Source organism: Protopterus annectens, chromosome 1.part1 (assembly GCF_019279795.1).
Source record: "Protopterus annectens isolate FY-2018-M chromosome 1.part1, PAN1.0, whole genome shotgun sequence".
Taxonomy (NCBI): Eukaryota; Metazoa; Chordata; order Ceratodontiformes; family Protopteridae; genus Protopterus; species Protopterus annectens.
In genome coordinates, this window is record NC_056726.1 from 1,607,311,659 (window position 1) to 1,607,335,266 (window position 23,608).

The 23,608-nt window shown below is 43.9% G+C and overlaps 1 protein-coding gene across 1 annotated transcript in view; it reads left to right on the plus strand.

Moving 5' to 3' along the window:
• MANEAL (mannosidase endo-alpha like) overlaps positions 1 to 21,462 on the plus strand; it is a 443,635-nt gene extending 422,173 nt beyond the window's left edge. The window contains exon 4 of the mRNA XM_044083606.1: positions 19,836 to 21,462. Coding sequence (XP_043939541.1) covers positions 19,836 to 20,472 — 637 coding nt within the window. The 3' untranslated portion in view covers positions 20,473 to 21,462. The remainder of the gene's footprint in view (positions 1 to 19,835) is intronic.
• Positions 21,463 to 23,608: the final 2,146 nt, after the last annotated feature.

Sequence of the window (23,608 nt, forward strand, 5' to 3'; positions counted from 1 at the left end):
TTGGGGCAGGGACTGTCCACGGCACATTGGGACAGCTGGTAACCCTGGTGACCATGCCCATGTCACTACTGGGGTTGCCACCTTTTCCAGTTGCCAAGGTGGGATATTTCTGGGACTCACATCTGAGTTTACAGACCGACACATACACACGGTCACTATATAGCATAGAACTACACTTGTTTGCCTAAATAAAAGCTTATTGTTGTGGCAGTTTGGCTGCTTATTCTGTTTCTTGTGTCATTTAGGTATTTCAGTTACAGAAATAACCAATTCATGCTACCATTACATTAAATACGGGATATCATTATGTCCTACTATCTTAGCACATTTGCCATTTTTAATATTTTTTTCCGGGACACAACTGCCCATAGAGGGACTGCCCCTCGCAAAGTGGGACAGGTGGTGACCTTAGTCGCTACTCCTATGTCGGTGCGGCGCACTGACATGCTGCTGTACACCTTCTCTGCGTATAACCACTGACGGTGCATTGCGAAACGAACGCGGTCTCATGCGTATCCTTTGCTCCTTGGACGGGTACACTTAAGCCTTCGTGGGTTGTATTTGCTTCTCTGTTTAGTTGGACGGGTACTATGTTGCATACTCTACGTGCGTTTCATTCTGCACGGGCCCTGGCTGCTGCCATTACTATTATGGGCGGACCGTGGCAGTCAGCACATTAGGTTGCTCACCGCATGCCGGCTTGGCCACGCCTCCGGACGCATCCTACTTGGGCTCGCTCACGTACACTACGCACGTGTCTGTGGTTGCGGTGCACTCTCATTAATATGCATATGGCGCTACTACGCCGGCTATTCACTGCACCGCCGGCGCAGCCCTTACGCCGGCCTTGCGCCGAGCTTCATGAATCCCGGGGAAAGTTTTAACAGAAAGGATTATTCTTCATAGGTAGCTTCAGATATTTCTACAGAGCATATAGCTTCCAATAAAATCAAAGAATACCAGTACAAAATATTGGTTAAACCTTGCTGGTACAATTGTTAAAAGAAAAATTTCCCTGTGAAATATGGTTAACTAGTTCCAGCTAACGATAATTCTGAGCTCATGCCTTGTGCTTACAAGCATTTGTTGTACTTGCACATTGCACCTGGAACATTCTTTTCAAACAGCAAGATCACACACATTGCAAAGACGTATGCCTGTTTTCAGTGAAGGCCCAGGTGAGTCTGAAACTGGCTTCACCTACATATAAATCCCTTGAAGCTTAATCTGAATGAACAAAGCTTGCTAAAGCGTGTACTCAACAAATCTTCATGAAAAAAATTTGCAGGAGTGCCAGCCCTCTTGTACCCCCCCAATACCTCCTCATTCTTATAAACAAGCTCCACCTTAAACAAGCATAAAAAAAAGAGAAGCTCATATACTAAAGGCATCTCTGCCAGCATGCAAACAGAAACCGCCATGTAGATGATGTCATATGGCAAACCATGACTGCAGAGTTCAACTCAATGAGATTGAATGCTGTCAAATTTACGTTTCATGGGTAGCGGGGAAACAAAGTATTTTTTTAATAATCAAATTGTGTTGACTTTTAATGTATAACCAAAGTAACCAACAGAATTCTAGCATCATAACTCTATTAATAGAATTAAGCAAAGCTGAAGCATATAAGAAGCTATAACAGGTACAGGCATCCAGTATTACTGCTGCACAGGTTAAAACAACACTGTCCAAGGCCAAGTATACAACTTCTATGGGACCTGACAAAATACCTGGCTGTGTTCTACATGAACTACAGAGTGAACCGGCACCTCACCTGTGTGCCCTGTTCAATCACAGCCTCGTCTCAGGCTTTGTCCCTACTAAATGGAGTACTGCTACAGTCATCCCTCTCATAGGTTCATAGGTAGGTACTAGGCTATTGGCCCTAGGGCCTATATAATCCTAGCCAAAAAGGTACCCTGGCTTTCGCCGCCCAAGAAAATTATTTTCCTGTGCCCCCTCCACAAAGGAGGAGTGACTAAAGACCCTGGGAACTATCGGCCCATTAGCCTGACGAGTCTGATATGCAAAGCTATGGAACACATCATCATGGACCTAATAAACAAGGATATAGGGAATCTCCAAACTCAGGATTCCACAAAGTTTGGTGTTGTGAAGGGTAGATCATGCCTGCTCAACTTGGTCGACTTCTTTGAGTCAGTCACCAGAGCGGAGAATGAAGGCAAGGTCAATCATACAGCCTACCTTGATCTGACCAAGGGCTTTGATACCATTCCCTACTCAGGAATCAGAGAAAAGCTCACTAAGCTAGGCATAGGTTCATAGGTTCATAGGTTGGTACTAGGCTATCGGCCCTAGGGCCTATGCAAGCCTAGCCATAACAATTCCCTGGATATTTCTTCCCACAATATTTACTTCTCCAGGCCCCTGTCTAGCAGGGCGACTGATATGATCCCCGGGATGAATTTCCTATCTCCCATCCAATCATCAAGGTTCCTTTTGAAGAGGGCCAATGAGGTGCTCTGCTTGATATGTATGGGCAGTCTGTTCCAGAGTATGGGGAGTCTCTGGGTCAGCATTGACCCGTATATCACTAGGTGGGTTGAAAACTGGCTCACAGATAGAACCCACAGTGTGAAAATAGCTGACTAAAAGTCAGACTGCTGACTAGTCACAAGTGGAGTTCCACAGGGTTCGGTCCTGGGTCCTCTCCTGTTTGGTATCTACTTCTCTGAAGTCCAGGCCAACAAGAAGGGACTCTGGCTGACAAAGTTTGCAGACGATTGCAAGTTGGGAGCTATTATTGACTCCCCAAGTGATGTTGACATCCTACAGAATGGCCTCACTGAGACCAATGACTGGTGTCAGAACCATGGCCTTAAGCTCAATGCCAAAAAATGTGTCATCATCCCCTTTGCGAAAAACCCAGTTCCCATGAATTACCACATTGATGGTAGTCCACTAAATACAGAAGGCGTTATAAGAGATCTGGTAACACAGGTTGACAGCAACCTCTCTTTTGATCACCACATTGCCACTGTGGTCAGAAAGTCCTTCTATGTAACACATCCCATTACTAAGGGTTTTGCATCCAGGAAGAAAGAGGTCATTGTCTCTCTCTATTCTTCCCTCATTAGGCCAATCATCGAGTACAATGCCCCATTTGGCATGTACCTCACTAGACACTTGCAACAATTGGAGAGGCCACAAAAGTACCTCACATAGAGGATCCTAGGCCTTAAACACTTGTCCTATATGGACAGACTCAAAAAACTCCAACTATTCTCTGTCGCATATCACCTAGTTAGAGGCAATCTCTGCTTGACTTACAAAGCCATGTTTGACCCAGCTCTGTTGGAAATGCTACATCTAAAGAAATCCAAATCCCTCTGCACCACACACTCCAGGGACCTCAACCTCATTACCACAATCAACAGAACGTACTGAAGGGACAGGTTTATAACTCAGAGACTGCCCATGCTATGGAATAGACTTTCCATATATGTCAAGCAGAGCACCTCGCAGATCCTCTTCAGGAGAAATCTTGACGAGTGGATGGGAAATAGAAAATTCACCCCAGGGATAACTCCAGTGGCTCTACTCGACAGAGGCACTGGGAACTAAGGTCAGGTGGCACAATGCCAGGGTAATCCTATGGCTAGACTTCTGGCATGCTACTCAATGCCAGAAGTCTAAACCTCAAAATGCACGCACTCGAGGCACTCCTCAGTATGGAGAAAATTGATATATGTGCAGTAATAGAAGCCTGGTTTAAGGCTCCAGAGAGCACCCCAGGCATTACCAGGCTACAACTCATACCATACATTTCGGCCACAGAACCCAAACCGAAATACTAAAGGCGGGGGCGTATCCATATTCATCAAGGATACCCACACTTCCAGGTTAGTGGCACAGCACGATGCTTGAGAGATCATCCACGTGTTACTAACAACGGGCAAAACTGCAATTCAAATTGTAGCTTGTTACAGATCACCCACCATGTCACAGGACCCCCATTCCACGTTTCTGGAAACAGTGGGAAACATAAAGGTCCTACCAAACACCCTAATATTGGATGATTTCAATTACCCAAACATTAACTGGGAGAACTACTCAAGTACTAACTCCCTTGCCCAACATTTCCTAGAATTTATAAACTCAAACACCCTGGTTCAACTGGTCAACACTCCCACCAGAAGTGACAACATATTGGACCTGGTCATCCCCAACATGGGTGACCAGTGTTCCACACCAGAGGTCAACCCCTCGCTGATTAGATCTGACCATAAACAAATCACTTTGGATATCCACATTGTGCCCCCACCCCCGGACATGGAAACCATCGTGAAAAACTTTTCAAAAGCAAATGTCACATTTCTTAAGACCGAAGTGGAAAGTTTCAAAGCCCCCATGCTGAAGGACAATGCTGTCCAAGTTGCAAAATCCTTTACTAATGCAAGTCTACGGGCACCTACAAGAATGTATGGACCATGCCATCCCAAGCAAAACCAAGACTCACTCCTCCAAGAAAAGGAAACCAGTCTGGTGGACCCCTGCCATAAACAAGCTATACAATAGAAGGAGGAAACTAGTACAGAAAAGAGTAAAATCCCAAGAAGGGAAGACATCCATGATCAGTATCAGCAAGAAACTACGATCCCTCATAAAATCATCCAAGGTGAGCTTTGAAAGAAAAATTGCCAATGACTCCAAAGATAACCACAAGGCATTCTTTAGCTATGTCAAGAATCTAAGTGGCAATGCTCAGATCTGCTCGGAGTTAGTGCAGAATGGCACAAAATACACTGAACCGATAGATATCACCAACATCCTGGCAGACAGGTTCAGCGCAAACTTCACCCCCCTCTCACCCCTAAAAGGGCCCATAACCATATCAGAAGAATGTAGAGTCCCTGAAGTCACAGACACTCAGGTTAAAACAGCCCTCTCCAAAGCCAAAACACAGCATCAATAGTACCGGATGGTGTCCCAGGCTGCATCCTACATGAGCTGAAAGATGAATTAATCCCTCACCTAAACACATTGTTCAAACTCAGCCTCTCCACAGGCTATGTACCCATAGAGTGGTGCACAGCAATGGTTATTCTGCTCCACAAAGGTGGAGCCACAACAGACCCTGGGAACTATTGCCCTATAAGCCTGACTAGTCATTGTGCCCCTCTACTCATCACTCATCAGACCCATCATAGAGTACATCTCCCCATTTGGGATTTACCTTACAAGACACATGCAACAGCTGGAAAGACCACAGAAGTACCTCAGCAAGAGGATCACTGGCCTCAAACAGATGCCCTGTGTAGCTCGACTGAAGAAACTTCAGCTGTACTCGGTTGCATACCACCTACTCAGATGTGATCTCTGCCTGACATACAAGGCCATGTCCAACCCAGAATTGATAGACATGCTCCACCTAAAGAAAACTTTATCCCCTCGAGCCACACGCTCTAGGGATCTAAACCTCACCACAACAATAAATAGGATGTGCTGGAGGGATAGATTCCTATCCCAGAGACTTCCCATGCTTTGGAACAAGATTCCAATCTACATTAGGCAGAGCTCCTCGCTAACATGCTTCAAAAGATATCTTGACGAGTGGATGGGAAACAGAAAGTTTACCCCGGGGATCACTTCAGTGGCTCTGCTGGAGAGAGGCACAGGGAACTAATCTAAGAGGGCAGCGAAAGCCAACACATTCTGGCTAGGCTTATAAATACCTTCGGGTAGATAGCCTAATACCTACCTATAGATCTATGAACCTATAAAGGCCCCAGGGCCATTAGCTTATTACACACCTATGAACCTATGAGCATCATCTTATTTTTTTCATTCCTCATAATTTAATGTCTTGTGTCACATATTAATCTAGATGAGATAGAAGTAAAACAGTTGTACGAGGATCCACCAAGACTGTCTGTATCAGCCTATATCATTAACGTAATCACACATTATATATAAACCATGTCCAGTTATGGTTACAGTTTGAAATACAAACAAGGGAACTGCAGTATCAGAATACAGACCATTCAGAATGCAGACACAGGTAAGAGTGTTTGTGTGAGTGCTGGCAGGTTAAGCTTAGACTAAGGGATAAGTAATGTGATAGCTTTAGTGTTGTGCATGTTTGTTGGAACATGTTTCAGTGTCTCAGCATATTTTATGTAGTGTTAGTGTCACAGAAAGGGTGTTTTCTAAGGTGAGGTTCAGGGTTAGGGCTGGAGTAAGGGTTAGCACTCATTAATAAGGTAGTGCACAGGGTAAAGCTGAATCCTGATGCATACCTACTCCCACTGGAAACCCCTCTGTGAATCCAAACACTTCATACTTGTGTCCTTGGATCCATATACATAGCCTGCACCCAGTTCTACCAATAATTCCAGGACTTTGAACCATCACAGGACTGCACATATCAGCTTTCTTGGGACCTTGTCATATGCTTTCTCCAAGTCTAGGAATACCAAATTGGACTCTTTCCTCATCTATAACTTCTTGTCCACTACTTTTCTGCAAACAGTGGGTCAATTTATACAGCATCCTGATGTGAATCTGAGCCGTTCATCTCCCATTTTACTTTCTATTACTCTATGTATTTGTTTATCAGTCAGCCTTCCAGCACACTACATTCATGCAGTGTGACAGGAGTTTGATATCTCTGTACTACTACAAGTGTGAATGTCCCCTTGTTTTTGTACACTGGCACTAGAATGCATATCCTCCAGTCATCTGGAATACACTTTTCTATCTATACTATTCTGAGTACACGCTGGAGCCATTTCCCCTAACTCGCCCAACATTTTGACCACCTGCTGCTTTCCCTTACTCCTTACTTTATTTTCATTCATGCTATTCTTGCTACTTCTGGGATGGGCTGTTTTTCTCTTTCATCATTGGCTGTGTTTGCATTGTTATTGCTTCTGTAGTGTTTTCGTCATTCAGAAGCTTCTGGAAGTATTCCTTCTATCCGTCTTTGATGTCCTATCGATTGATGAGCAGTTTGTTTGCTGGCATCCCTTATGAAGGGTGTCTATCATATTTATCTGTCTTTGCCTTGCAATCTAATACAGTTTTGTGACTACTGAGTCATTTTCCAGAAGCTGGTAGAGTGCGTCTGATGCGTTGTGCTTTGCTATTGCAGCTGCTGTCTTGGCTTTTTTGTTAGTCAACCATTATTCCTTCTTAGCCTGAACTGTCTTTTTTTTATCTCTCACTTTTCCCTGCACTCCTTTCTTTTGATAACTTACTGGACTTTTACATTCCACCACCAGCTTATGTACTTCATTTCCATACCTGGCTCAGCCACATAACTGTTCTATAGCTCTTACACATGCTGTTTTGAGACACTGCCATTCTTCAACTCCACCCATTTCATCTTCCTAAATTGCTAGAGCCCTGAGGTATTTCCTTGAACTCTTGCACTTTTGCTCTAGTCAACAAGTCTTCAGACTAGACTTCATAGACCTTAGAGCTTTATCTGATAACTGTTTGCAGATGATTGTGGCCACCAGTGGTCTGTGCTGTGGGCCATTGTGTCCCTGAAGATGACTTTACAATCTCTGACTCCAACCCAATAACTTTTTCTTACTAGGAGGAAGTCTATCTGAATTGCATGTTGGCCACTCTTATGTGTAGTCTTGTGACTGCCACCATCAAGCCATTGGCCAGACAGAAGTCTAGAATGTCCACTTCTTTATTCCTTTTGCCCCACCACTGTGGACCCAAGCAGTCCACATTTCCTGTTTTTTCTGTCTCGAGATATGCATTCAAGTCCCTCATTATCAACACCAACTCATGTTGTCCTACTTTATCTAGTAGGTCCTGCTACTGATGCCTAAATGCTCTCTATTCCTCACTGTTATAACCCTGGTGTAGAGCACAAGCTGAGATTATGAATACTGCCCTATATTTACACTGGAGTCTGATTACTGTGAGTCTCTCACTAATTCTGATGACATCCCCCGCTATCTTTTGAAGACTGCCCCTTACCACAATTTCCGCACCATTTCTAGCCTGTCCTCCTCCTGTGTTGCAGGCTGCAGATCCCAAGCCAAGTGGCTTTGATTCACTGTCCTTCCATCTTGTCCCCTGGGTACAAAGAATGTCCCGTCTTATCTCCTCCTTACCATCATGTCATCCACTTCAAAGATGTGTCCTTTCTGTGAATCTGCATTGATTGTTGCAATCCACAGTTCATGTTTTGCAGGTTGATTTGCTTTATGTCTGGCTTTCAGTCAACAGAGCTGTACCAGGTAACCCAAGCTTGGCAACTGGATACTGGCCACTCACTAGCTTATTTACCCAGGGCTTCTGGGCTTTATGGCTGGCTCACACTGGCCAACAGAGGCACACACACCCCTCCCACCATTAGCATTGGTCCCTGGTGTAGGTCGAAGTAGGCTGGGTCTTCAAACTACTTATCACCAGTAACTATCCATGCCCATTTTTGGCAACATTAGTCAACATGACCAAATCACCTAAAACCAAAGATGTTATGTAGTCCAATCTCGCCTACATTCTTACCCATGTTTTCGGAGCCGAACCTCGACTCCGACTCGTCATACTCTAGCTCGAAGTCTTCAACTGGCTCGTGGCTAAGAGGTATCCCATGCTGCACTGCTCCCTTTCCCCAGATCTCATTTGCCACTCGTACAGCTCAGACGTGGTCTCGCTCTTGGCCATGGCTAAGTATAACTTTCTTCTACTTTTTAGTAGTTTGTTGCTCCAAAAGCTATTTTTATAGCTAGTCTCTGTTTTTTGATAAAAAACTGTTTGTGTAGCCTGTTTGGCTTTTTGTCTTGGTATCCCGTTTGCATTCCTTCCCTTCTTATGGGCTAGGCCCATTTCAGTTAGAGGACCTAGTCCTCCCTTCTAGTTGTGTGTGTCCCAGTTTCCCTGTGTGTGCTTGTTCCGGTGTTGCCCCATCCCTTTGGGCTAGGGCCATTTAACTTAGAGGACCTAGTCCTCCCTTGTTTTGTTTATCAGGGCCGTTTAAGTTAGAGGTCCTTTCTTCCCTGTGGTGTTTATTGTTCTATGACCATTTAATTTAGAGGCATAGTTCCCGCGTTTTTCTGTTTTTGGTGTCGGGTTTGTCTTCTGATATTGTGTGCAGTGTCATACCAATATTTTTATTTATCATTTGTTGACCGGGAAAGTCCGACTAGGTTGCACAGAGCCTGTTTTCAGCGGAGGCCCGGGGAGAAATGCTCCAGATGCATGTCTTTGGAATGTAGGGCTTTGGAATATGTCTAAGGTTACAAAAGAACACAAGCCTTCGGGCTTCAAAAATGTGATGTGTGGATATAAAATGTCTATTACTGATGGGCATTCTGTGTGTGTATATTGCTTGGGGGCTATCCACCTCCAAGAATCCCATGTGTTCTGTCACACCTTTAGCTCACGCTTTCTTCAAGAGAGGAAGAAAAAAACTGATTCTGAAGGGATTACTGAAACCTTCCATCGAAGAAAGAAGACTTGGAGAGGGCTTCCAGTTCTAAGTCCTCTCCCTCTAAAGCAGACAAGACCTGTAAATCAAAAAAAAACACTCTCCGGCTCCATCAGTTTTATCGGAGCCCCAGAGAAAGTTGCCAAGTCTACTTTAGCTTCCTTAGCTCCATTGGCTTCAGGGCTGAAGGAAGTGTGTGAATTGACCAAGTCAGCATCGGCTCCCAGTCTCTCGGAGCCAATGACAGAGATACTTGTTCGGAGCTGGTCTCCAGTTTCTAGACCGGTTTCTCCTTCTAGTAAGTCTCCTTCTGTTGGGAGGTCCAGATCTCTGACCTTATCCTCTAGGTCCTCCAGGACTCTCTCTGACGATGATGTGGATAGAGTGGTACAGAGACTGCTCCAATCACCGGTGTTGGACAAATTGTTTTCGGCTCCAGCCCAATCAGCCCCGGAGCCTGTCACCCATCCATCCTCGTATGTTCCTCCTCTGAGCCTTTCTCGGCCTTCGGAGCCAGTGTTGTCGGTTCTGTCTGATGCCTTTATGTCAGCTCCAGTAGCCCATCCTGGCATCTTGGTTCCGATCTCCGCTCCGACCCCGTCGGCTCTGTCTGTAGGGTCCAGGGCTCATAGTTCCTCGGTCAGACCTGAGGGGAGGTCTCGGGTCGATCTTCTTCGGCTCCGAGCCTCCCGCTCGGTGCTTCGGCATGGGTGAGCTTGGGCCCTGCCTCCGCTTCGGACCTTATTCCTTCAGCTCCAAGGGCTTCCACGGTTGGTCATTCTTCGGAGCCGGGGGGATCAGCTTTTGAGGTCATGTGGAGCGTGCTGGCCAGGTCCTCAGCTGCGTCTGATGGCACTGACACTCTATCCCATCCAGCAGCGGTATCAGTTTCTTATCACCCTCTGTCTTTGGACAGTGGAGACCCAAGGCCTCAGGATGCCTCCATGAGTGGTCCCCAACTTTCTGAGGTCTCCCCAGAGTGTTTGCCTGAGGAGCCCCCCAGAAAAAGAGTGTGCAAGAGGAAGCACATCGACTCCCAGGATGAGTCTATCACTTTGGACACCGACCTCGAGGAGTCAGAGGGGTTCCCCAAGTCGTCTTCTGAAGATATCTCTTTCTCAGATATCCTGGAGATCTTGAAGCAGAGAGGCGACTGGCCCTCCAAATCTTCCTCTGAGGAGGAGTCGGTGTTCCTGAAGGCCTTTGGGTCTCAACGCTCAGCCTCTTGGGTTTCTCCCCCATTCGATGAACTCCTGGATATTGGTTTGTTGAAGGGTGTGGGAAACCCCTAACACTGTGGAACCAGTCCCCAGGAGACCCAACAAGTTCCTGTCCACCCCCGCTGACAAGGAATTTCTAATAAAGGGCATTCCAGTAGATGCCATGGTGGTGGCAGTGGCCACCAAGAAGGAACTAGCTGAGACTTCATCTACTGTCCATCCCCCTAACAAGGAGTCAAGGACCATGGACGGGTATGGGAAGCGTATGTTTTCTTCAGCGGCCTTTACTCTGCGTTCGCTGAACTATTTGTCACATTTTACATGGCTCCAAAGAGATCTCCTAAAAGAGCTTGGAGAGTCTCTGCAGGGTAACGTTTCTGACGCAGTGGCTCAGAAGGTCAATGCCCAGATGTCTACCCTAAATTCCATTACTAACTCCTTCATGAGGCTGATCTCATATGCATATTTCATCGTTGTTCGGAACCAAGGTGAAGGATACTCTCATTAGGTGCGAGCAGGAAGGAAAAACCCTGTCTGCCGTGGGAGTCCGTTTTTCCATGCCTTCTAGACCTTATCCCAAGGGCCAGAAGGGTGGGAAAATGTGGTTCAGAAAGCCGCTGAGGTTTTTTCAAGATGCACAAAGTGATTCCCCCTCCAGAGGCAGGGGAGGAGATGGTAACTCAGGTAGACGCTGCCCTAGAGGTAGAGGAGGCTGGTGTAACCAGGGGGACCACAATTCCTTTCGCTGTTCCTCCTACCAGTGCTCATGATGGGAGGCCCAACTGCGCTTCTCCAGAGCCAGTCTGGGGTCACATTTCATTATACCCAGAAGCCTGGCAAGGCATCACCCAGGACGAGTGGGTATTAATGATAATTTCCGGAGGATATCATATTCCCTTCTCTTCTCATCCCCCGCCAACCAAGAGAATCCCAGATGCTTCACCCAGTCAAAGGGATTCCGCATCTTCAGAAGTTCAAAAGCTGCTATCAAAAGGAGCCATCCAGCATGTCCCCTCAGACCAGCTCGGATTAGGGACTTACTCAAGATTCTTTTTGGTGCCGAAAAGAACAGGGGATCTGAGACCCATCTTGGATCTCAGCCGCTTGAACCTCCATGTAAAAAAGTCCAAGTTCTGAATGGCCACTTTACAGTCTATTCTCCCATTGTTGGGGAAAGAAGTATGGATGTGCTCCATCAACCTCAGGGATGCTTGCTACCATATAAAGATGGACAGGGCATCCAGAAGCCATTTACACTTCTGGCTGGGAGCCAGTCATTTTCAGTTTCGATCCCTGCCCTTTGGTCTCACCACAGCTCCCAGGGTGTTCACCAAATGTATGGCAGTGGTGATGGCTCACTTGAGATGTCAGGGATTCCAAGTGTTTCCGTACCTAGACAACTGGCTCCTGTCTGCCACCACCAGGCATCTACTACTACAGACCAGGGACGCCACCATTGCGCTGTGTCAACGATTGTGTATCACGCTAAACTGGGAAAAGACTGCCTTGTTGCCCTCGCAGCATGTCACCTTTATAGGTGCCAAGTTAGATACCATGCTCATGCGGGCTTTCTTATCACAAGAAAGAATTCAGGTTTTGCAACAACAGGTCTACACCTTGCTTCCACTGAAAAAGGTAAAGGCAAAAATGGTTCTCAAATTGTTAGGGACAATGGCTGCCACAATTATGCTAGTCCCTCTTGCAAGACTACACACGAGGCTCCTTCAGTGGCTGCTCTTTGCTCAGCGGTCCCTACAACACCTTCCGCTTTCCCATCTTATTATGATTACAGACAAGTGCAAGCAGGATCTACGCTGGTGGCTTCAGACCAGCAATCTCAATGTGGGAAAGCCCTTCGTTCCACCTCCTCCAGTTGCCGCTGTGATCACGGATGCCTCCCAGATTGGATGGGGGGGACATTATCTCGGCAGGACAGTCCAAGGCAAGTGGCAAGAGCACGAGATACATTTGCATATCAATGTCTTGGAGATGAGAGCAGTGCTATTAGCGTTGCAAGCACTCCAGAGCTTTCTTCCTCTTGGGCCGATTGCAATCCACTCGGACAACATGTCGGTGGTATGGTATCTGTACAAATAGGGGGGAACCAAGTCGTATCCCCTTTGCAGAGAGGCTATTCAAGTGTGGCAGTGGGCAGTGTCTTCCCAACGCTTTCTTGTGGCAATGCACATTCCGGGGAAGTCCAACGTGATTGCCGACAGGTTGAGCAGAGTTATTCTGATGCCTCATGAGTGGTCCCTGAACAAGCAGGTTGTGGAGCAGATTTTCTGCAGATGGGGTCAGCCTTGCTGCAATCTATTTGCCAGTCCCCTCAATACCAAGTGCAGCAGCTACTTCACCCTTATCCCCCCTCAGGGGGAGACACCCAGGGACGCTCTAGTTCACGATTGGCCCTCCAGTCTACTTTATGCCTTTCCATCTGTTCCTCGGATAGCAAAGGTTATTCAGAAAGCACAATTCTTGGGAAGCAGAATGATTCTGATTGCTCCACACTGGCCTCATCAAATTTGGTTCCCCTTTCTCCATCCCTATCTCATGGACGACCCCTGGATTCTGGACCCACAGCCAGACCTATTGACTCATATGTCAGGGCAGTTCCATCCCTCTCTTCAGACCCTCCGGTTAACAGCTTGGCTACTCCACTTGCATCACTAGTCAGGCTTCATCATTTTTCTCCGGAAGTAGTTCATATTCTGTCTTCTTCCTTCGACTTATGTATTCCAGTAAATGGAAAAGATTCTCCATCTGGGCTCATGAAAGGCAGATTGACCCTTACACTGCACCGATTTCATCAGTTCTGGAATTTCTCTTCATGCTTTTCAGTCAGGGGTCAGCTGCCGCAACCATTAAAGTTCAGTTAGCAGCTATCTCCACCTTTCGTGTCGCTAATGAACCCAGTCTAATGGCACATAGACTTTGTAAGGCATTTTTAAAGGGCACTATGATGCTTCGGCCCCAGTCTTTGATCCCGTAATGCCATGAGACCTCAATTTTGTGCTACAATGTCTCACTTCATCTCCCTTTGAGCCTGCAGCTACTTGTGACTTGAAATATTTGTCATGGAAGACAATCTTTTTGGTAGCCATCACTTCAGCTAGGCGAGTCTCTGAGCTCCAGACTTTGTCAGTTAGACCTCCTTACTTGGTATTTCACAAGGATAGGGTTTCCCTCAGACCAAATCGTTCCTTTATGCCAAAGGTTGCTTCGGTTATTAACCTCAACCAATCTATTGAGCTGCCTGTGTTTTTCCCAGAATTTTCTAATAAGGCAGAATTCAAATTCCACCAGCTAGATGTTCATAGACAATTGCGTTTCTATTTACATAGAACGAAGGATCTTAGGAAATCAGATCAGCTATTTGTCTCATTTTCAGACAATAAACGTGGGTCTCCTGTCTCTAAAGTAACCTTATCCAGATGGATCTCTAGTTGTATTTCCTTCATTTATGCCTCAAGCGGTAAGGAATTACCTTTTAATGTGAAGGCTCATTCTACATGATCAGTCTCTACCTCTACGGCATTTCAGGCCAGGATGTCTATGGATAATATTTGTGCTGCAGCTGCATGGGCATCTCCTCACACCTTTATCAGTCACTACAAATTGGATTTGATATCCAGAGGCAGGTTTTCCTTTGGTTCCACAGTGCTCAGGAGTACTTTCCACTCAGCCGCCCAAGGTTCAGGTGCTGGGGGCGCTGTCCCACGGGTAAGAATGTAGGCGAGATTGGACTACATAACATCAAGAAGTTATGTACTAACCATAACGTTCGATGTATGTAGTCCATCTCGCCTCTCATTCTTACTTATCCTCCCGCCTTACCCTCCTGGAGGGCCTAGAGGTTAGTTTTGGTTTCAGTACTCCTTTTGTTGTTGGGCTGATTCTTCCTCTCTGTGTGTTGTGTATGTGGGGTGTGATTGCCTGAGCTTGCAGCAAACAAGATCTGGGGAAAGGGAGCAGTGCAGCATGGGATACGTCTCAGCCACGAGCCAATTGAAGACTTCGAGCTAGAGTATGGCCGGGTCATGGCCGAGGTTCAGTTCCGAACCCACGGGTAAGAATGTGAGGCGAGATGGACTACATACGTCGAACGTTATGGTGAGTACATAACTTCTTGTTTACATCATTGAGTGGCTAGTCCAGATACAGCTTTACATCTGTAATCTGTGTTCTTCTTTTTATAGGATATTGTGCATCACAGTTGATGCCTAAATTGGTAGGTCTGTAAACTCTTCCCCTGATGGGCACCACCTGGAGTTTGGACAGCTGCCCACAAATCCATTCATTTTTTTTTTTTTTTTTTAGTTTTGTGGCAGAAACACCAGCATATTTTTGGGAGTTGGGAGGAAACCCACAGAGATAAGTGGAGAACATACAAACTGCACACATGTATTGGCCAGAGATCAAAATCAAACCTTGTATCTTGGACATGGGAGCTGAAGACCTTAACCATTATGCAGACTGTGCCCTATATGTGTCCCATTGCACAGGTAAACTAGGAAGTAAAAGCATTGGACACAGACAGGCAAACGTGTAGCATGCAGTATGGAATGGGCTGCATACAAAAGGTAGGGTGTACAAGTGATGATCTGAGTTGTATAGAGGGCATACAAATGGTATCAAAGAGGGTGAACTAAAAACAAGATCTAGGGAAACACACCACTGATGATATGGCAAAAATGCATTAGCAAAGGAGGGTAGCATCAAGAAGGGGATAGGGTATAATTCTAGCATGGAGGACTGCCAGAATGGCCCAGAAGGTAATGTATCCAGGTATTATGATACTGGGTGGCCAGTGTCATGGGCTGGTTGCCCCCCCCCTCCCCGTTGTTCCAGTGGGCAAGGACAGCTTCTCAGGTGAATCCACTCTTCAATCCAAAAAGTGCTCCAAGTGACCAAGCAGGCATCCAGGAGCCTCATCATTCCTCTTTCCCATTCCACTCCCAGCAGGTGTGTGACCAGTGATTGAACTTGTTACCTTGATTACAGACATTTTCTCCTCTATGCCAGTCGAGCAGACTTGGGTGCTAAATATATGAGTGCTTTTTGAGGGTTCATATTATAACACTGAACGCTGAAAACAGCGAACGGTGTTACATCGACACATATTCAGCGAATGCTGAAAATGTTGAAACCACAGAACAGCGATTTCTTTCCATAGGAAAGAATTCGCTGTTCCAACCCCCCCCCCCAAAAAAAAAAAACATTAAACACTTCCAAACACATACACACATACCCTAACCCTAATTATACCCCAAAAAAACCAGTAAGCAACGAAGTACACATATGCACGTAACCCAACCATACATCTAAGAAAAAAAAAGTAAACATTTTAAAACATATGCACTTACCTTAACCCACACCCTAACCCTAAAGTCAGTAACTCTCGCACATTTACATAAACAGTTCCAAACACAAACACACTTACCTTAACCCTAATCCTACCCCCTCCAAAACAAAAATAAACGGCTGAAAGCACACACACATACACATAACTCAACCATACATCTAACGCAAAATAAAACACAGTAAACACTTTCATACATATGCACTTACCTTAACCCACACCCTAACCCTAACTGTTGCACAATCATGCTGGGAGCTATACCGAACAAGGGACCACACTACCCTCCAGAACAGGCAAAGCAAGGAAGCGGTCAAGCGACTTCTTTCCCAGGGAAAGAATTCGCTGAACAGCCGCTTTGCTGATGTGTCGACGAAAATGCATTTGACAAAATGCATTTTCATCGTTCTAATATGAACCCCTTTTTGATGCATGGTAGGATCTGATCATATGAGCTTAGGAGTGCACCCCTACAAGAATGCTATCTATACAAGTGCAGGGCAGTGTGCACATTTCTCATGAGCCCGTGGCATTTTTGTGCATGCAGTTTGTTTTGAGAGCCACCTCATCAATGTCCACCCTTTCATTGCCTGAAGATTCTGAAGAGCTCACGATGCCCCTAATTGAACCACCTTGTTGAGGAGGTTACCTTTCCTTTGTGATTCCTTCTGGTTGGGGAAATCATATTAATTTAATCTTTTTTGACTATAGGATAGACAAGGAGAACAAGTCTTAGTTTCCTTTAGCTTACCTGCAGATTCTTTCCTTTGGAGAGATAGAGAGACTAGTGATGCCTTTCATGGAACTGGTGTTTCTCTGCCCTATCCCCCAGGGATACTTAACCAGTTTTTGGGGAAGAGGAAGTAGGAATTCTGGGTCATCATAAGAAATTAGATATTGTCTCTTCCCAGGGAAGTATATTGAAATCATTTCTAAGCACCTGTGCAGATTCCTTTGCAATTAGTTTGGTCCAGCATAGCATGTTTTTACTTTGCCACCAGATAAGTAGTCCATGGCTTTAGACAGGGTGGGCAAGAGATTTTTACTCTAGGCCCCTATGCCCTGAACTATGTGTCCCTATCTACTGTAATTCCAGTTCTTTTTGATCATACTCCAGAAAAGTTGTTACATCCCAATGATTTTTGGGATCTGCAAGACCCTGGCTATGACCCTTATGATGGCTTTCTTGGACTTCTGCATTGTCTGTTTGAACTTTGACTGCTACCAGGACTGTAGAGAGAGCAGCGACACTTAGAATCTTGTTTTTATCCTTCCATTTTGGTGGCTTTACATGACGTAATTAAAAGTTGCAGAGAGGGCACAGGCATTTTGCATCCCCATATTCTACCTGTTCTTCCCTTAAGCCAGCCTAAAACCTCAAAAAGAAAAGGCTGTCCTGCAGAGTAGAGAAGGGCAATCATGTTCAAGGCAGTCTTGCTCCTTCTAGGACTATATGCCTAGTCACCCAGAAGGTAGCCCTCATGGGCAGCTCTGTAGTAGTCTTCTCACTCCCTTAGAACTGCATATGCAAAGCTGATTTTCCATGTTTGCTCTATATTGGAGAATTGTTACCATGGGCCAGTGCTTTTTCTGATTTAATTTTCAATGGACATGTCTATTAGTGTCTCTCTACTCTCATCCAGAAAACATACCTTCAGAAAAAAACGATGGTCTCTGCAAAAAGTTTGGAATAGTCTCAAACTGTACTCTTTAAAGAGCCCATAAAGCTGTACCCTTATTGGAAGAGAAAGAAGCAGATTTTATTCCCACAGCTTCCTTATTCTGAATGGCAAAAAAAGGTATCTGTCCACTTGTAGACCTCAGTAGCTTTAACAGACGTATCCAATATTCCTTACTTAGGTAGCATAACCGTGCAGGGCGGTCATGTCCTTCCTTCAAGAGTGGGTATGGATGATGCTACTAGGCATGGCGGATGTCTTTTGGTATCATGACCCACTACAGAGGACTTACTTAAGGCTGAACTGATTTGGTAAATTCTCACATCTGTTACTTCTTTTCATTATTTTATGAGTTCTACATGTTTATAATTTTTGTACTTTGAACTGCAGTGGATTGTAAAATTGTAATCTTTTCAAAGATATGCATCTGGAGCGTTTCTTCCTGGGCCTCCTCTGAAATTTGGCTTTGTTCCAAGTTAGACTTTCCCGTTAAACAAATGTAAAAAATAAATAAATAAATAAAGAATAATGCTTTCCATATCTCTGCAAGAACAGAATCACGTTTGTCCAGTGTGACCACCCAGGTAATGAAATGCAAATAATCAACAGATATGCTATGTTTCTGGGTTATTACTATGTCAAAGTCTGGTGGTCTGTCAATTACCAGCATCCAAGTCTCTCACCTTGTTGCTGAGACTTCTGGAATTAGATTTGAACTCTTTACAGTGTATACATTTAAGCCACGGTGGTGCAGCGGTAGCATTGTTGCCTCACAGCAAGAGGTTCTCCCGTTCGATTCTCAGATGGAGCGCCTTCTGTGTGGAGTCTGCATGCCCTCCCCATGGTCGAGTGGTGTTTGAAAGACATGTGTGAATGGGCATGCCTTCGTTGAAGGTTGGGCATTGAGCTGGCACCTCGGCACCATAAAAATCTACTGCCAATCATTAGTGGACCGGAGTTCTGCTGTGGCAACCTCTAACTGGGAAAAGCCGAAAGAAGACCAACAACAACACTTAACTCTTATCCTCCTCTCATATTATCTCAGTTCTGTGATCATCCTTGCCCAGATCTTCTGTAAATGACATGGCATAGTTCCTAGCAATTTTAGCAGATCATTTTTTTCTTGGTTGTGTCTTCTATTAAATCCACAGTTGACAAGATCCCCAGCTTTTTAGCAGTTCTCCCAGTTCCATGGGCATGCCTCTATTTTTTTGTGCAGTTACTTCACAGTTGTCATGTCTAATTTTAAGAGGATGTACCTGTTTCTCCTTATTCATAGGTTCATATGTTGTTACTATGCATGCTGCCCAGCAAATCACTGAGCTGCCTAAACCAACACTGTCTGGTTAAGTGACTTTCTAAGAGTTGTACAATAGGAAAAGGGAAGCTGATGGAATCAAACCCTAGACTACAGGACAGTGCTGATTAACAGCTCATAGCCTTTATCCTGTGTGATGTCTTCCGGACACCGCTTATTCTAAGTTGTTTGATTTTGTTAATTCATTGTAAACTCTTGTATGGCAGTGAATAGCATCTTTGTCAACAAACATTCTTGGTAGTTAGGCACATTCTTTAATTACTTAAGTAGCTGTAGAAATGACAAAGAGCTATAACTGTAAGAATCGGTTCCATCCGTGTATATTCTTCACTCTTTTTTCCCTTAATTATTTTCCCTTTGCAAATTATGTAACATTTCAAGTTTGTTAAGAAGTACTGGTTTCCTAATATGCAATGGAGTGTTCTGCTTATACGGCACAAGATTTACATCTTACTTTTCTAATGTGAAACGTTGGCTTTGGCATTGTACCATTTGTGTTCACAATAGCTTTAAGTGACTAAAAATGGAGTGGGTAATGTCTTGCTTTGATTGCATCTTTGAATTCCCCTCCATATTATAAAGTCTTGCTTAGACTGTATCTTTGGAATCACTTTCATATCGCATCAGTGTTCACTGTGGTTCCAAATCTGTGCCATTGGTACATTGAAACTTAAAACTGTAAATCTACTAAACAGATTGAAGCAAACTATATTTTCTGAAGTACAGACAGAAACTCTGTAATTTGTTTGTATTTACTAAGATGACTGGTAATTTCCTTAGTTTGCCTTCTACGACTTTGAGAACTGGTATTCATTCCCAATTTTTCTTTTTGTGTTTTTAGGTATGGATCGCATGGAGCATTTTTTAAGTATAAGACAAGTACGGGGAGAACTCTGCCAATGTTCTACATTTATGACTCTTATTTAACGCCTGCTGATTCCTGGGCCAACCTGCTAACAATCTCTGGTTCCAACAGCATTAGAAATACTCCGTATGATGGAATATTCATTGCATTGATAGTAGAAGAACGACATAAGCACGACATTCTTTCAGGCGGTTTTGATGGAATGTACACATACTTTGCTTCAAATGGATTCTCTTTTGGGTCCTCACACCAGAACTGGAAGGTCATTAAAACATTTTGTGACACCAACAATCTGATGTTTATTCCAAGTGTTGGACCAGGCTATATAGACACAAGTATTCGCCCTTGGAATAATCACAACACGAGAAACCGAGTCAATGGGAAATATTACGAAACAGCACTTCAAGCAGCCCTTATGGTTAGGCCAGAGATTGTGTCCATCACTTCTTTTAATGAGTGGCATGAAGGTACCCAGATTGAGAGGGCAGTTCCCAAAAAGACATTGACACGTTTGTACCTGGACTACATGCCTCACCAACCTAACTTGTATTTGGATCTAACACGGAAGTGGGCAGAACAGTTTAGCAAAGAAAAAGAACAGTGGCTGATGTGATGCACTGTGTAGAAAATATTTTTTTTGTTCTGCTTCTTCTCAGGCCAGTGCCCTTTGTGTTTTTTATCTGCACAATGCATACTCTCTGGGCTAGCAATGCGCAGTAGAAATTGATGTGACTTTATTAAAGCATTGAGGTACATCTAGCTCACCACAAACTGTTTCAAGTTATAGTTAAACTTTTGAATCAGGACAGTCTCATGTCTGGGCAAAAAAAAATAATTTCCTTAACTGTATACAAACATTCAGTAATGCTATCCGGTGGAACTCTACATCACTGAAGTAAATGTAGGACAAATTAAAATTAAAAACAAGTATTTTTATGAACAGCATTTAATCCAGATATAAGAGTCAAGAAATAAAAAAAGACAACATTATTGCTGTGCCTGTTTTAAGTAATTCCTCCGACACCATCCATAATGGTATAGTGTTTCTTGGGGTATTTCAGTAACCACTTTGAAGATTTTTGAAAAACAAGTAATAATACTCCACATCAGAATACAAAACCATTCCTCCTGTTGACCGTTGCTTTGAAGATGATTGCTGATGTCAGCTACATCACTGGTGGCACAGGACATGAATTTGGGGAGGGGGGTCATCTGTCTTTCTCTTCTGTTCTCTCCCACTATCATATTGATTGACTAGATTGTCTTCTACATGTACTGTTCTCAGCAGTTTTTCCATCTGGAATCTAATAATATTCTAAGTATCTAATTTTTTTATTTTTTATTTTGCTGGTTTAGTAATAAAAATCACTTCAGCCAATGTATAATTGCTTTGATTTTGATAACTAGACCAGGTCATGAAATCTACACATGTGAAACATTTCAGATCTTTTGCTGATTTGGGGTTAGTGCAGAAAAAAGCAGAGTATTTCTGACTAAACATGTAGGTACCAGATACTACATTATTTTCTGTTGATTCGATCAGCACTAGTTGCACAGCTTGTAAAAATTACTTTGTTTAATAAAGGAATATTTCTATGGAGAATTTTAGTTCTAGAGGTTACAGTGTTAGACATGGTATGTATAAGATATAACCTCTGCATGCTAGTGAATGATGTTTCCAAAAAGTAATGGATCTATGCTGAAACGACAGACATGGGATCATCACATATCCTGCAACACTGAACTTGAATCATCTATGCAGATAAAATAAATGAAATCAACCAGTACAATTGAACAATCTAACACCATAAAACAAACTTTTTTTTTAGGGGAGAGGTCAAATTCCTGTGAAATTTCCTTGCTTTTAATTTCACATTTGTGCTACTATGGAGAAGGGGCAAAACCACAGTAAAGGAAAATTGTTCCTGCTCCCAGTCTCTAGGACTCCACTACAGAAAACAGTACAACCAAACTACAGAAACCTGTCCCTTCTTATTCCTGTTCTGTTTGTAAACAATCTCCAACAACAAAACTCTGTAAACTATAGCATTAACATTGATCGTCTCAGTTAACTGCACATTGATGTGCTCAGTGAATATGGCAATGATAAAATTACACGTTTCCAAAATATTTGTTCTTTAAATGGTATTTTGAAGAGTCATTCTGTAACCCCATCAGCTTGTGTTATTGATTATTCTGTCAGTACCTTTGACTCCATTAGTACTCCTGCAAAGTCCAGAAAATGCAACACCAAAGGACCCATTATAAAGGTACTCAGACTGATCATCCTTGACCCCCTTTCATACTACAGTAGTTATGTCTGTCCACTTGCCAGACTAACACAACCTGCATTGGTATAGCCTTTTATCTTTACAGCTCAAGCTTCACTGCAAGGCCTCACAAATGTAACTTTCTGCTTAATTTGTGTTCACTTTCTACATGGAGACTGCATTCCATCATCCATATTTCTTCAGCCGTTGTTTGCTCTTCATCCGCTTGTCTGCTTTCCATTTGACCATATTCATTCTTAGGCTGTTGGAGCCCAAGGCCTCTTAGTCCGGCATCTGCAATGGACAGCAAACAAAACTGACTTCATCAAGTGAGGTGTAATCATTAATAATGACTGAAATGACCATATTCAAATCATCCTCATTCTACCAGACTTTGCTAACATGCAAATAAGTAGCTTAAAGTCTTGACTCGGAGAGGCACTTAACATTTAAGTTATTTTTGCAATGGATGCATACGGTCTCATGAGTATTCATCCAATGGACGAATCATGTTACATGAAATTCATACTGAATTTGCAGGACAGTCTAAAGCCTTCATCCTCGGTGGTTACACCTTCATGACAGCCTTGACATGCATTCAGCAATGCTTAACTTCACCATTTGATCTCACTCATGTCAGCAACGTCAGGTGGAATAAGCTACTCCTCTAATACTATTTTGCTTACCACTACAGTCAAACTCTGGTTCTAATATAGTATGTTCTGCAGCAGGCCAGAAACTACAGTTATTAATCCCTGTTTAGGAAACAATCACAGTTTTACTATATATACCTTTGATTAAAGTTGTGTTAAACTGAGTTCCATCGTTCACTAATAACTCACATTGTAGTGAAAATGAACTGTCGATGGAAGATCAAACTTGTTCTGTTCGCTGTTCATCCCCACTCACTGGCTAATCATAAAATGGAAAGGGAGTATGGTTGGCAGCTTTCTTGCAGAGAAAACCAATACTCCCAACATTGTTAGCTGAAGTTAATGTTTTGAAATTGAATGGTTAGGAAACTAAGACATGTTAGATGCAAATATCTTTTTTTTTACCCTTTTAAAAGAGGTAAGTCAGTTCAATGGCTGACGCGTTCAGTTTTTTAACTGTTCTTATTCCTCAGTGCCTGCCAAATATTAGCCCACTTGCAATTGATTAGTCTTTTCCTTCCGTGTGGGCCAAAATCAATTGTGGGAGGCCATCATTCAGTCATTAGGGTATTTGATGGTTAACTCTAACCCTTTCCTCAGTGGCTGATTTGCACACCTGCAGATCCTTCCGCTATGCAGATGTAACATTCCTGGACATGCCCCATGAAGGTTATCATGCAAACATAGCTTGGCTGACCCACATACACGTGCACAACCCTTATGCTGCATGCTGTACACCACTATTACCAGTTGATATCAGCATTGTAGTGGGCAAGACCACCTCCCTTCCCTAGGGTCAGTGAGTCAGTATTAGCCACCTAATTTG